General features: G+C 40.4%; 1 protein-coding gene across 1 annotated transcript; it reads right to left on the bottom strand.

Annotated features, from left to right (window-relative positions):
- Positions 1-3,077: 3,077 nt before the first annotated feature.
- Positions 3,078-14,192, bottom strand: adar (adenosine deaminase RNA specific). Its single transcript, XM_060870807.1, has 15 exons — positions 13,884-14,192; positions 10,287-12,362; positions 9,975-10,173; positions 9,687-9,835; positions 8,708-8,843; positions 8,071-8,309; positions 7,565-7,718; positions 7,307-7,478; positions 6,667-6,760; positions 6,278-6,397; positions 6,025-6,155; positions 5,395-5,577; positions 5,209-5,321; positions 4,930-5,057; positions 3,078-4,702 (listed from the first exon to the last, which is right to left on the bottom strand). Exons 2-15 carry the CDS (start codon positions 12,236-12,238, stop codon positions 4,435-4,437), a joined length of 4,038 nt encoding a protein of 1,345 aa, XP_060726790.1. The 5' UTR covers positions 12,239-12,362; positions 13,884-14,192; the 3' UTR covers positions 3,078-4,434.
- Positions 14,193-14,737: the final 545 nt, after the last annotated feature.

Below are 14,737 nucleotides of genomic sequence, written 5' to 3'. Positions count from 1 at the left end.
GAGCTTGAAGGGAATTTATTTTTTTTTTCAGTTGTTTTTTTGTTTAAGTTTAGATGACTGTTCTCGATCTTTTGTGCTTGCTCCCATCTTAAAATTTCATTTATGCTTAATAGCGATAGTACATTTCTTCAAGGTATCAGCGCAGATACGCAACCATGAAAGAGGGGTTTCTTGTTTGCTGAAGTAAAATTAGACCATTAGACCATGTATTAATGCAAAACACTGAAATTCTTTTAATCTGCATTACATCTTCAGAAACACTGGCTTCAAGCTATCTTCCTTCCCAATCATCAGGCGAATCTTTTCTTTACACTTTTTAAAAATAAAAACCCTTTAACCCATTAAACCCATTAAACAAACATCAGGGGTAAAGACTAAAAAGTGATCTAAAATACAGTACATTAAATTTATATGGTACTGAGTCCAGCTACTACAGCTGCAAAGCTTCAGCTATATTCCTTCATTGATAACTAAACGGTTGAGAGACCATACTGGACACTAACAGTTGAATTGCGGCAATCGAATTGAATAAATTTTATAAACTGACAACATGTAAAGTTGAACAGAATTAAAAGAGCCCCTCTACAATGAAAAAATCACTTCTGATCCTCACCCAAGGACACAATTCACATCAATCACGGAACTGATTGAATTTATGCCCGTCAGGTGGAAGAGTTGCGGCAAATCACACTTTGATTCATTATAAATAAAATATACCTAACAGTGTTTCCTTATACAGTCAGTTCTCTTAGTAAGCGCTTTATCCTTGGCAGGGTCGTAGTGGATAAAGAGTCTGTCCCAGGAACACTTCGTGTGAGGCGAGATTATATCTTGGATAGGATACAAGTCCATTGCTTGGCACCATTGGACACAGACTTTCATACTGTCTTTCACACCTACGGGCAATTAATTTTAGCCAGTTTGTTCTAATCTTCTGACATGAGTTTGGGAGGTGGAATGAAACTGGAGCACCCGAAAGAAATGGACACAGGAACGACATACGAGCTGCGAGGCACCACTGTGCGGCCCAGTAATCTTTTATCATGTGTAATTACTGCATTTATTAAATTATACAGTCGCTATTCTTTTATCGGTTGAACAAGAAAGTAAGTTGATACATATTCATGAAGTGGCAGTTAGTACGATTATCTGAGTGATCGTTATAATATGACACAAATGAACAGCAAAACCTCAAACGCCTTGACTCCGGTCATCACCAGATTTGGTTTAATGTTAGAAGAAAAAAAATGATTAGTAATTTGCTATTAAACATTTATATTGTTTAAGTCACTAACACACATTTAGAAAGCTGTACACATTTTCTTGCTGATGATATTTTGCTAGCTTTAAAAGCTGTCACAATTTACCTTTTTTTAAAGTACTACGCATGTTTGGAATAGATGCACCTTTTCATCTTGTTACGTAAAGTACTGAATATTCACAAAGGCTATAAACAGCCTAACACTTGTGCAGTGACAGTTGGTGTGTAGGTGTAGGTTTGCATGGGAAAGCCCATAGAGGTCAGTGTGTGTGCATGTCTCTCACATGAACACACACACACACACAACTCATATCGTACTAATGTCCTCGTTAGTGTTTGAAATTGGAAATGTTTGCTTAGAATAAAAAAAGGACACCGTAAACAGTGTTTGTGTGAAACTAATTCTCTCAGTGTTGTTTCAGTGTTGTCTTCAGTCAGTCTGCAAATTGCTAGCCATATCCTACACAAGTACAGCTCATTGTAGAACTCACTCACGTCCATCTTTCCTTTGCCTCTTCCTTCTCATCTGCCCACACAAAAACGGACATGCAACTGGAATAAAACACTCACAACAAGCCCATTTATTCTCATTTTCAGGCATTGATTGACCCTTTTACACAGTCGCTGGACCACACCAATATTTCATAGTTCACTCTCTCCATCAGTATTTCTGCCTCCACTCTGCCTCTTAAGAGCCTTGAGAGAGATAAAGTGGACATATAATGCATCTGCATCTGAAACTGCTAAGTGTATGTAGACCATAAGTGAGTTTGAACTTCAGCTATCTTGCGCTATCTCAGCCCGGACATTCATACCATCAGGATGTTTTCTTCACATCACTCGCATGCCAGAAGCTACTTATGAGGGCTAAAAAATGTCGATGTTTAGAGAAATGTAGGAAACCTCATCCGCTTACCATCTTTACAAAGGCTTCCTTCAGATTAGCAAGGTCTTAACTGGCCTGTATGTATAGTGAGCCTGAAAAGGGATTTACCCTCTCTCTCTCTCACTCATCTTCTACCGCTTATCTGAACTACCACAGGCCTGTGCCTATCTCAGGCGTCATCGGGCATCAAGGCAGGATACACCCTGGACGGAGTGCCAACTCATCGCAGGGCACACACACTCTCATTCACTCACGCAATCACACACTACGGACAAATTTTCCAGAGATGCCAATCAACCTACCATGCATGTCTTTGGACCGGGGGAGGAAACCGGAGTACCCGGAGGAAACCCCCGAGGCACGGGGAGAACATGCAAACTCCACACACACAAGGCGGAGGCGGGAATCGAACCCCGACCCTGGAGGTGTGAGGCGAACGTGCTAACCACTAAGCCTCCGTGCCCCCAAGGGATTTATGATTATTATTATTATTTTTTAATTCTGCATTGAAATTGAGTTTGGTGTATAAATAAAGCGCAATACATAAATTAGTGGCAATCAAATATGAACACATGGTAGAATGTAAGCAGAATATACCACAAATTTATCATAAAGTTTTAAACCTGTTTGGTTCATTTGTTGTAAACACTTTTGGCAAAGAATTAAATTATGTGAATCTGTGCTGTAATTTGAATCTTAATATCGACTGCCAAGGCTTTGCCTTCTCACCCAATTCAGCTGTTAGCCATAAGCAGCTGTGGTAAACTACAGATGATATCTATTAATTGAAATGTGTTGAAAAAACAGATACCACGGCCACAGAGAGGACACAGGAATTTAGGGCATGGTGCAGCCTGTATTGAAAGATGAGGCATTAAAATACATTTTTTTATTATTTTTTTTTTTTTTACAAAAAACAACTCCGGAAAGTATAGACAGTTTAATTTATTTTCGAATAAAGACAAAAGACACAGTCAGATGCCAGTGAACATAAAAAAAAACATCAATTAAAACTAAATTTTATATAGCTATAAATTCTGACTTGAATGTTTTAAGAAGTTAAAATTATTTTCACTCAGGGTTGTCCACTCAAGCATCTCTTCTTACAGAGACTGAATTAAAAAAAACAAAACAAAACAAAAAAAAAAAAACACACACTTAACATACAGTACACCTAACACACATGTACTCTCTCGCATACATATTCTCGGAAAGTACACATGAAACGCATTTCTCACAAAAACATAACATGGAACGTGAAGGGATGATGCTATTAAAGTGTCCCAAAAATATCTGCATGACATCCATCAGTACTTGCCAAATGCAACACAAATATTTGAAACTCTATATAAAATATATACATACAATATATACATATACATAAACACACACATGTATATAAAAATCACACACGGTGTGATGAGACCTTAAATACATTTGTGAGTGTATGTATCTGTAGGTACATTATGTATACATTTTGTCAAATCTATGTGTACAAGCTCTTTAAATTAGTTTAGCAAGTTCTCACCCATAGGCTGACTTAATGTGAAATAAATGTACAGATATACGTCTTAGGTGTTTATCAAAAGGAAAACAACAAAGCTCCTTGGTCCGCTGTTTCAACTTCATCCGAAAACAGGTGTTCTGTATACGAGAGAGACAGAGTGAGAGAGACACAGTGAGAGAGACAGAGAGAGAGAGACACAGTGAGAGAGACAGAAAGAGAGAAAGAGAGAGAGAGAGAGAGAGATCTGCTTGAAAGCTCATTAATTGCTGTGAGGGGAGACGTTGCACTAACAGCATCCTTTTGTGTTGGTTTTTAATACAATATCTATAATGGTATATAATTACTGCAGCTGTTATTACAGAAACTAGGTTGATCTTAAATAAAGAGATTTTACAACAGACTCTCTCTTTATCTCTCCTCATATGCACCCAGCCTTCCACCTACAAGAATGAGACAGACTAAGAGAGTGAGACAGACAGAGATGGAGATCAGTGCTTCAGATAGGTCTTAGTGCATAACAGTTTAGTGAAAATTGCAGAAAATGCTCCATACATCATTATTATACATGAGCTTGCATTTTATGGCTCGGTTTAATTTCTCTTTCCATCCCAGGCTGAGGTGGAATGATCCAAACCACATATTCTGCCCTTTCTCTGTCCCACGTTATCTCTCTCGTATGTCCTCTGTCATCAGCCATCTTTCTTCTACCACCCAAAAGATTCCAATCACTGGCTGTGCAGTTCCTCCACTCTTTGTCCCTCCTCCTGCCCTCTTTTGTCCTTACAGAGCTGAAACTACGTTCTGAGATTCAGTCTCCACTGCCTCAAAGCCCTTCTCTTCCTGCGGTCTGCCGATCCAGGTTCCATAACCCAGCTGACTCAGAGCCTTGTAGAACTGCTCCTTGGCCTGCTGGAAAGAACAGGCAGCCATCTTGGCATGGGCGTAGGAGGTCAGCGCCAGCAGGTCAGTCCGACCGGCCCGCCTGCACACGTCCCGGAAAAGACGAAACATGTTGGACTTGGAGACGCGGGACACCTCTAGCTTTGGACTGTGCAGAGAGACAAACAAATGAAAAGCACAAAAAATATCTGAACAAAAGCTGAGAAAATTAGAGACATTATTATTATTGTTCTTATTAAGCAGAGTCTTTAAGACACGCTGCACTATCTACGCAGTCCGAACCGATGGCGTTGGTATACTGTGCTTCCGCCCTGACACGATTAATTTATATTGGCCGCTCAACAGATCAGATTGTGTGACTGGCTGCTCTCTTACCTGTCCACTTTGCCCTTGGTGCCATCCAGTACCTCCACCTTGAGCTTGTCTGGCAGGCTCCAGTTCACACTGGACTCTTTGGTCTTTCCTGTGTGACGTGTTGAGTCGTACACACTGACTCTGCCGACCTACATGCACACAGATGTTTACACAAATATCTAAATGAAATTTACCTTTTGACCATTTGTCACCAACAGAAGTCTTGCACACACATTTACTCAAAATGTTTGTGTGTGTGTGTGTGTGTGTGTGTGTGTGTGTTTGTGTGTGTATGCATACCTCAGGGTGGCAAAGTCTGAAGTGAGTAGGCAAGCTTTTAACTATCTCGCTGCCATCTCTGGCCAACCGGCAGCACACAGCTCGAGTCAAATGAGCGTGGTTGTACAGGTACCCTGGAAAAATCATAAGAAAACAGTAAGATAATATCCACAATATGTTTGAGGTTTTGAGTCTATGTGCATGTACCCAAGGTGATGGACTGAAGGTAGACAGGGTGCATAAAGTGGCTGAGCAGAGCCCCCTGCAGGCCCAGCACGTTCCAGCGCAGGATCTTGTCGCTACAGCTCATGGTTCTGAGACGCTCGCCATGTTGGATGCCATCCCAAGTGGGCACGATGGCACTCGATTCCACCGGGATGGTACCCTCACCTGGGACAGAGATGAAAGAAAACAACATTGAGGTACACAGTTAAAAAAAAACATAAAGGTAGCAAAGAGAGAGAAAACAAGAGTAATAAAACTAAAAAAAATAAAAATCAACCTCAAATTAAACCAAGCTCTAAATAAAATCAATTGTTACATAGCAATCAATATTCCACATCTGTATAGCTGTGTTCTCTTATCAAGCCACATCCCACATTATGACCCAATTAATTCTCCTGCTTACACTAAAATCCTACACCACATATTTATGTTTATTACCTCAGCATAAACCAATAAGCCCTAAAATGAGACTGATAGACAAGCATTCAGCTTCTGCAACTGAATTAAGGCTCATACAGTAAGTAACTGCATTAAAGGCTATGCAATGCCACTTGCTTCCAAACAGTCATGAGAGACGACCTGATAGTCTGTACAGATGAGAGAAGAGCTCACCGTTTTCAACTTTGGTCCTGAGCTTGCCCTGTTTAGCATTCTCGAACACGGGCATGTGAGCCGAGCCAGTGACCTCCGCTAACTCGCTGCACGATTTATCGAAGAGTGCACCGTCCCCACATGGAGCAGTGCTGAAAGAGGTACAGACACACAATGTGGCTATTAACTGTAAATGTGTAAATCTGACCCATTATCTCTTAATAAGAAAGGACATGTCCACAGATTATGGGTCCTGTACTAATGCATGAGATACCTGATGTACAGATGGAACGTAATATCATCTTTGATCTTGAGCAAACCATCCTCTGCAACCTGAAATATGTTGTCTTCAGCGGGACTTTCCCAATGCTTTATCAACTCACTGTACAAAAAGCTATGCGAGAGAGAGAGAGAGATAGGAGAGAGAGAGAGAGAGGGATAGGAGAGAAAGAGAGAGAGTGATAAAAGTGAAAAGAGATGGGTGGCTGCCAGAGCTGAGGGCAGACAGGCTATAGAGTCTTAGACAACTAAGAGCTAGAGCTGCAGAGCATATAAATTTACTTCTCTTGTTAATATATTTATGAGAATGAAATAAGACTCCATCTAGGCTAATATTGAAATGGACAAAATGCATCTTGGAAGAGTGCCGATGTAAAGTGATACCGGATGAAGCCTCTTCTGGAAATGATTTCAGCATGGCAGTCGTTAACGGTATCACCTTTAAGACTCAGTTCCTCTCCTTTGACGCATCGATTTCCTACAGTGGAGTAGAGCAGTAATAAAATCAGCAGAATGTGTGTTTTAAAGTTCGAGCTCTTAACAGTCACCAGCTGTTCCATTAACTATCAATAAGCATGTCACTGTCTTCAGAGTAACTGCAGATTAGGAAATCTAAATAATTCTAAAATAAGATTAAATGAACAGTTTATGGCTCATGAATAGATCAACACAAGAGGGCACCACGTATTCGGTTTGTAGGAAAAGTGGGAAAAGTACTATTAAGTACTACTAAGGACTCGAAGCTCAAGACTGCATGCAATATTGATGTTAAGACATACAGGCAGTGAGAAACTGGATAACCCTTCAGTGTCCCTTCATTCATGTCAGACGAAGCTCAGTAGGATTGCCGTATGAACTGTAAATGCTTTGCTAGTGGACTATAATTCAAACAATCTTCATCCCTGAATTTTTATGCTTTGGAAATGGTTAAAACCTACTAAGTGTGTATGAGCATCAGCCTAGAGGCAGGATGTTAACTGTCTGACAGCTTACCAAATGATGCGTGCATGGATGTGATGCATACCTGTCCCAAGGCTGACCACTGTGCCCAGACTGTCAGCACCTCTCTTCATGATGATCGTGGCAAGGATTTTCCTACCCAAAAGGCTGTGCTGAATGCGTGCAGTAAGCGCATTGAAACGCTGATGACTCAGCATGGCAAACTGATCGTGCACTGTGCTACCTGACACCGGCAACTGCACCACATACGCACAAACATGTTAAAGTGTGATAAACGGTAGAGTAAACTACATTTCAAAGGGCTCATGAGTGAGATGGATACCTCTGATGTGAGTTCCCCGGTGCGTGCGGCCTTTTCTGCCTCTCCGATCAACACTCGGAGAGCTGCGTCAGCCGCCTCCTGCTTGCCCAGTTTTTTAGTGCTGGCACACACCGCAGGAAACCAACGTCCTCCCAGCTTAGCCTGATATGTAAAACTAGTAGAAAGAAACAGGGACAATGCATTTAAATCCTAACAGTTAGAATGAGGGAATTTCATGGAGTATGAAAATGAACATGAGCCCAGTGCTCTTTTTCTTGCAGACACAAATATATAAACATTCAACACAATGTTGAGCTGTGTATATATATTATATGTAATTTAAATAGACAACAAATCAGCAGAAAGATCATTCATAAACTGAATTCCTACAAAAGTGCATGATAAAGGGCAAAAGTTAATTAATCATTAATTATGGGCAAATACAATTCAGTACAAGCCAGAGGTACCTAGTAAACTAACAGCAAAGTGTAATAGTGAGTGGGCCTGTTGTATATGTGCGTGTGTACCGTGGTTCGTGTTGGAGTCCTGACTGGCCCACCAGACGGATCTCGGCAGCAAAGCCTCGTGAGCGTGCGTACTCCAGCAGGCCTGACACAGCGTTGTTGTTTAAGTGGTTGATCAGGTCACCTACTCCAGCCTCGTGCGCTGCCTGGAGCTCAGCTGCTGTCAGCGGGGGCAGTGATGGGCACGGGGGCATTGCTGGGGACAAATCACCCTCGCCAAGTGGACAAAACGGGTACTGTGGCTGGCATAAACAGAGTAGAGCGAGTCACTCGGCAATTAAACGTGTTTATCTACAACTGTGAAAAATTAAAAGCTGTACAAACTAAAATCCCTCAGGATTTCCATTCTGTTTTTCACCATTCTTCTCTTTAATTCTGTTTGTCCAAGACCGTTTCTTAGAATGCTTACTGTTTCTTCATTTAGAAATGCCAGACCTGACAGGAACCTTCCTCACACATGGAATTAAGTTGAATTAAATTCCTGCTCTTCAAATTTGTAGAAACTTCCACACTTAGTATGCACCTTGTAGCTATCCTTAACTTGATTATACACCCATTTAGTTGACTTTATCACCCTCATTTCATCTCCTTCAACTCAAGAAATTCCATATAAAAAACAGTCAGACATTGCTCTTTATACCTTGTTGAGTTGTAGTTGTCCTTCTGCCATAAGACCCTTTACAGCTTCCTCTGCTGCCAGTTGCCGTGCTGCCTTCTTACTGGGTGCCGATGCCTCCGGGTAAAGACTGTCCCCAACCTTCACTTGGAACATGAAGCTAACGCACAAAATGTAGATGTGGTAGAGAGATAGAAGACGAACATTTATAATAACTTGCTTAATGATGACTATTGTGGTCAAATTAGCTATTTAATGTCAGTTAACATTATCTCCAGTAATCCTTTAATCTGCTTGTTAACAGACAGGTAAAAAATTATTTTACAAGAAAGACCCAAGTGTATAGTGGGGGATATGGTGCTAATTTGTTTTAAGATTTGTGCTTAGACAACAGTAAGGCAAACGTCTTTGTTGCTGTCTTATTGGGATGTAACAAGAATTCCTTTGAGCCAGATGAACTTAGACTATGTTCAGTCTGACTGTGGCATTAACTGAAAAAAGCAGACAAGTGTATTCTTCGAGTGATTCATGTATTGCCATAGCAAGTGGTCAAAAAAAGATCCCATAACTAACCAACAGAAACTAGGTGGAGGAGAAGCCTCTGCTGATCATTTCAGCATGAGAATATTTGGAAATATATTAATACACGTTTGCCAGACCTGTTAAGTGATAGATGTTTTATACCATACTCTACATTACTACACCACAATCTAAAATTATTTTATGTTGCCAGTTCAGCTTCAAATATGAATCACACCCAAGTTTAGTATGATCGTCAGAACAGGAGCAAGGACATTACATTACATAGACAAGCCTGGCCACATTAATTCAAAGGACATCTAAATAAAATCAGCACAAAGTGATAGTAACTGCTACCAGAACCATATTTGCTGCTTTCAACTCTTGCCTACAAAAAAAGTAAATGCCATGGCTAAACTGTAGATGTCAGCCTTGCACTTGAGAGAAAATAAACATGAAATATTAAAAAAAAAATGTCTCTTACCGTGGGTCATGTGCAGGACCCTCCTGTCCAGTATTGATGAACTCAATAGCATGGCCACTACGTTGGCTGTGCTCCATTAGAACAGAAACAGGATTCTTGCCACCTGGAAGGGAGCGAGCCAAGGCCTTTGGAGGTTCCTCGGAACTCTCCTTAAGAAAGCAGTCAGCAAATATATACAATGCCAAAAGGAAAAAAAAAAACAGACAGACAAAGTCAACACTGGTTACTTATAAAAACATTGAATTCTATTATATCATCAGTAAGGTAAATCGTATAGAGAAAACTCACAAAAGAATCCTCAAAATCATTCATTTCGCCTAATGACACTGCAGGCTGCTCTGCTTCATCTTCCATACTAGAAGCTCCTTCCATCTCTCTCTGGAGAGCACGAAGAGTCTCCGCAGCTGCAACTTTCTTTGCCACTTTCTTGCTTGAGGCTTCAGCTGGTGGGAACCTACGCCCATCGAGCATCACTTGCATTCGAAACCTAGGGAAAATGAAACCAATTGGAGGGGGAAAACCCATCATTACTACACCAGTTTACACTGGAGCATTTATTTCTATGTATATTCAGTGGAATAGACAACTGTGCTAGCTAACCTGGGGTTATGTGAGGGTCCTGACTGTTCAAGCAGCAGGAATTCACAACTGTAGCCAAGGTACTGTGCATACTCCATCAGGCCACTGACCGGGTTCTTGCTGAGTGCCAGTCTTAGCTTCTGCAACCTGACGATCTCTGTATTCTGGGCTGGAGGAAGAGGTGCCGCCAAGGACACAGCCACTTCTGATCGGATTGTGTTCAGGAATTCTGGAATATCATCCGACGCCCACTCTGAGTGTCCCCCATTCTTGTCATTTGCCCGGTAACATGAAGCATCATGTGATGTGTAGGGAACAGATGCAAGGTCTTTGTCATCTGAGGGAATTTTTTCAAGAACAGGCATACAGTCCATATCTGAATTTGACTGCTTCTCAAGCATTCCGTTCCCAAATGTGCCATCCTTGCTGATATGTGTCTGACTTGTTGGGAGGTTCTCCCACGTCATCACTTCTTCTGACAACCCAGATCCACACACAATCTTTGGGATTGGTTGTGTAGCTATCACTGGGCCTGGTGTTCCACGAAGCTCTGACTCGTCATGTATTATAGAGGCAACAACAGCTGCTTTTCGCTGTCTCTCCATCTTCTCACGCTGGTGAGAAGTCAGCTCCCAAGTAGGGAGCGTAAAGTTCGTGTTGCGAGTTAGGTCGCCGTGCTTTTCCATGGTATACAGTGTAGGATTTACATGCTTGGCATTTCGAAAGCCCAGGTTTTTGGCAATCATCAATGCACTGGCTTGGCCAGTCTCATGGAGGTACCGCAGGATATGCTCCTTGGTGTCTTTTGCTTCCATTGTTGTTAAAATACAAGATTCTTTTTCAGAAGCCTGGTCAGAGTCTAGAGCTTCAGAGGAACTTTCTTTTTCAGAGTCTTCAGATTCTTCACTGAAATCACTACAGGCCTCTGTAGTAGTAAAACCTGTCAGCACTTCACTAATACCCTGGTTTTGCCTTACAAATGTATCTTGAGCAAAGTTTTTATCAGTTTTGGCTCTGAACCGGGTTCCGTGGGTTGATTCAGTGTCACCTTCTTTCCAGAGTCTCCAGAGAGGAGGAGTTGCTTCTAACCTCACTGCCTGGTTTAATTTGGATAAAGCATATAGAGCTTGGTTAACAATTTTCTTAGGCAGTCGAAGCCTTTTAGCCAGGAGCCTGGCCTGGAGAGTTTCACCCTGCTGCAATGAGGCCAAAGAACTGTGGACTTGTTTTTGGATATCAGGATTCAGCTGCAAGGAATATCTACCTGAGGGAAGTGAACAAGTAGCCTTACTCCCACTTCTGGATGACGAGAGTGTTCCAAAGTTCTCTAGTTTTAAAGCATGAAATTCTGAAGACAGTGAGGCAGCATCACAATCCACCCAGCTGTCACACTGATACTGATTATTCTGGCTTCTTAAGTGCTGTTGTTCCCAGGCAGACTTAGGTCCAGGATGGTACCTTGTGTTAAACCCTTTCTGCCAGCTTGGCCTGCCGTGATTATATCCCCCTCTTCTCACGTACTTGCTGGGCTTTGGGGAATTATAATATTCTGTGGAACACTGGGGAGGACTTCTGTGGTGTCGGAACTGGTGCGGCACAAACCTGGGCGCCTCAGCAACCTGCCCTGTAAGGAACAGGATTTGCTGCTGGTGAAAGTCTACTGCTTTGTCACTACAAGCTCCTCTATTTGATGATGACTTCTGAGCTTGCACTTGGGAAGGTCCAGGGAAACGAGACGTACAAGGATTTGGAGGCAAAGAAGGACTAGCTTGTGAAGGTCCAGGAGGGCCAGTGGATGAGTAAGGGGGGGGATGCTGGAACCTGCCCAAGTAACCGTTGGGGCTTGGGGGGTGAGGGGCTCTGGGGTAAGGTGGTAAAGATTGGGAGAAGGATCCTTGGCTGGATTTGCCCTGATGGGATGGGAGGGAAAATCGCTGGTACTCTTTGGGGTGCCCTCCGTTACCTCTGCTCATAGCGCAGGGGTGGAGGACAAAGGAGCTTACTGCCTGTTGGCTTTGGGTGAATGTCAGAACAGTGAGCAAGACAGCAACAAAATCTGGTGTGTACTAACTGGACAAGTCTGCAGCACAGCTTCACCTGGTAAGAAAGAAAATAGGTACACGTGAATACAAAAAAGAACCAAAGAATGGGAAAAACTTTAAACACAGTTATACCACATTGAATTTTCAAATCTGTCATGAGGCCTGCATTATTTTTGCATAATAGCATGACACAAACACTATCCCAGGCTAGAACACAAATAATACTTTTAACATTAAATGTGCTTGTTCTAATACATTATGCTTTCCATCACATCAGCTCATACACAGGGACTTGTATAGTAGATACAAAATCTAATTTACTTTAACAAGCCATTAGTTTATACACAGTGCCATTTATTAATAGTCATTAATAAATAAAACATTGTAATCACTGGCAAATTGCTGTTGTATAAGCAGAATAACTCGACTGCACGGTTCTAATAAAATAACAGAACCATATGAAAATGATCACACCCCTCTGGTGTGTAAGATTCTATAACCTGAAGGTTTGTCATGTTTATTCCCTACTAAACATGAGAGCAATTTGACTGCACGTTATAATTGTATTGTTATTGTATTGTATTGTAATTCAATAACATGGTAAAACCCCTTGGATTAATTATTCATATTTTCTTCTCACTCTTAGCAGGTATTAAATAGATTCTTATGGGGATGGAAAAATGAGACAGTCTGTCAAAGAGAAGCAGAGAAGGTGAAAAGACAAGCGCTCACACAAGGACACCCTGTCCTACTGTAAAAAAAAAAAAAAAAAAAAAAAAAGATGAGCAATGAGAGAATAGTGAATATAATACCAATCTGAGCACAGTTTTCTGATAGGCTTTCATAAGTCACCAAGATAGTAAGGAAATACTTGTTTTATATTATTAATTAATTTATTTATTTTGTAAATAAATGGGTATGGCTGGTATAATAATAAATATCATGATATTTGCCTAAATGTTAATATACTACAATAATAATAATAATAATAATAATAATAATAATAATAATAATAATAATAGATTTAGAAAAATTGTTTCAGAATTATTTTAAATAATTTTTTTCCCTAAATATTTTCACATATAAAATGTAAAAGTAAATCAAACAAGTAATAATAATAATAATGTAATAAGAATAATGAATTTATTTTGTAAATAAATGGGTATGGCTGGTATAATAATAAATATCATGATAATTGCCTAAATGTTAATATACTACATCAACAACAACAACGATAATAATAATAATAATAATAATAATAATAATAATAATAATAATAATAATATTAAAAAAATATACAATGTAAAAGTAAATCAAACAAGTAAATTAATAAGTATGTTGTTATTATTTACTCTTTTCCCCCCTCAACATTACTGAACATCACCAGTAACACTACTGTATCCTGTATAGTAGACTGTGAGCAAACCTATAGCAATAAATTATATTTTAACCATAATAAAGACATGAAACTCCTCTTCACCTGTTGACAAATACAAGTCTTAATAGTAACCGGAGGTAAGAAGCTTCATAAACAGTAAAGAGTAATAAACAGAAGTGAACGCTAGCACATACGCACCGTCACACAAACGTTACTGCCTCCTTCACCGTGTTAAAAACTCACACAAACAAAAAGTCGAAACAAAAAGCTTAAGTACGAGACATAGGAGCTAAAACAAGGCTAAATCTTCAGCTAGTTTAATCCAAACGACGGCGAATCGGTTAACAAACCAAACAAAACACGTATTTGTTCAAAGAAATGGCAGCAGACTAGACTAGACTAGTCTAATCCAACCAGAGAACAAATGTGTCTAGACTTGTAGGACTCACAAAACTATTAAGTTGTGCTATTTTTTGCTTAATGAAACCACGCAGCTGCTGTAATGTGGAAGAAAACGACATCGACGAGTTTCACTTTCCATTCTTCTGAACTCGCTCGGAGGTTTAAAACACGGCGTCCACCAGGGGGCGCCACAATGTGAGTTTTGTAAACATGATCAACTTCATAACAAAAGGTGACACTGACACTAAACATGTGTCACATTTTGACGCAGAAACAAATTATGCTGCATTAGAGGTGTTTTTCTTATAAGTGCGGACTGTCAGGGCGAGTTAAGAGACGATAGAGTTACAGACGGCTTGTGTTGAGCGTTGCTGTTAATAAATATTTTATTAAAGGCTTGTTGCATTGTCGGTTACAGCACAATTACGGCACAAAAGGCTACACGCAAGCCGAGACAAAGTCGGCTGAGGAAGAGAGGAGAGCTGGCACAACTGTAATGTTATTATGGGTGGTTTGAATTTAATCGCTGAACGACTAGTTCATTTACAGACTTCTCACCTAAGATTATGTGTATGTTTGCTTCTTTTATCAAATACAAGTTTACCCATATCATCAGCGAATACTGTACACATTTTCAGTGAAATCTAAAA

This window comes from Tachysurus vachellii, chromosome 5 (genome assembly GCF_030014155.1).
Source record: "Tachysurus vachellii isolate PV-2020 chromosome 5, HZAU_Pvac_v1, whole genome shotgun sequence".
Classification (NCBI taxonomy): Eukaryota; Metazoa; Chordata; class Actinopteri; order Siluriformes; family Bagridae; genus Tachysurus; species Tachysurus vachellii.
This window is presented reverse-complemented; position numbering and strand designations above follow the sequence as displayed.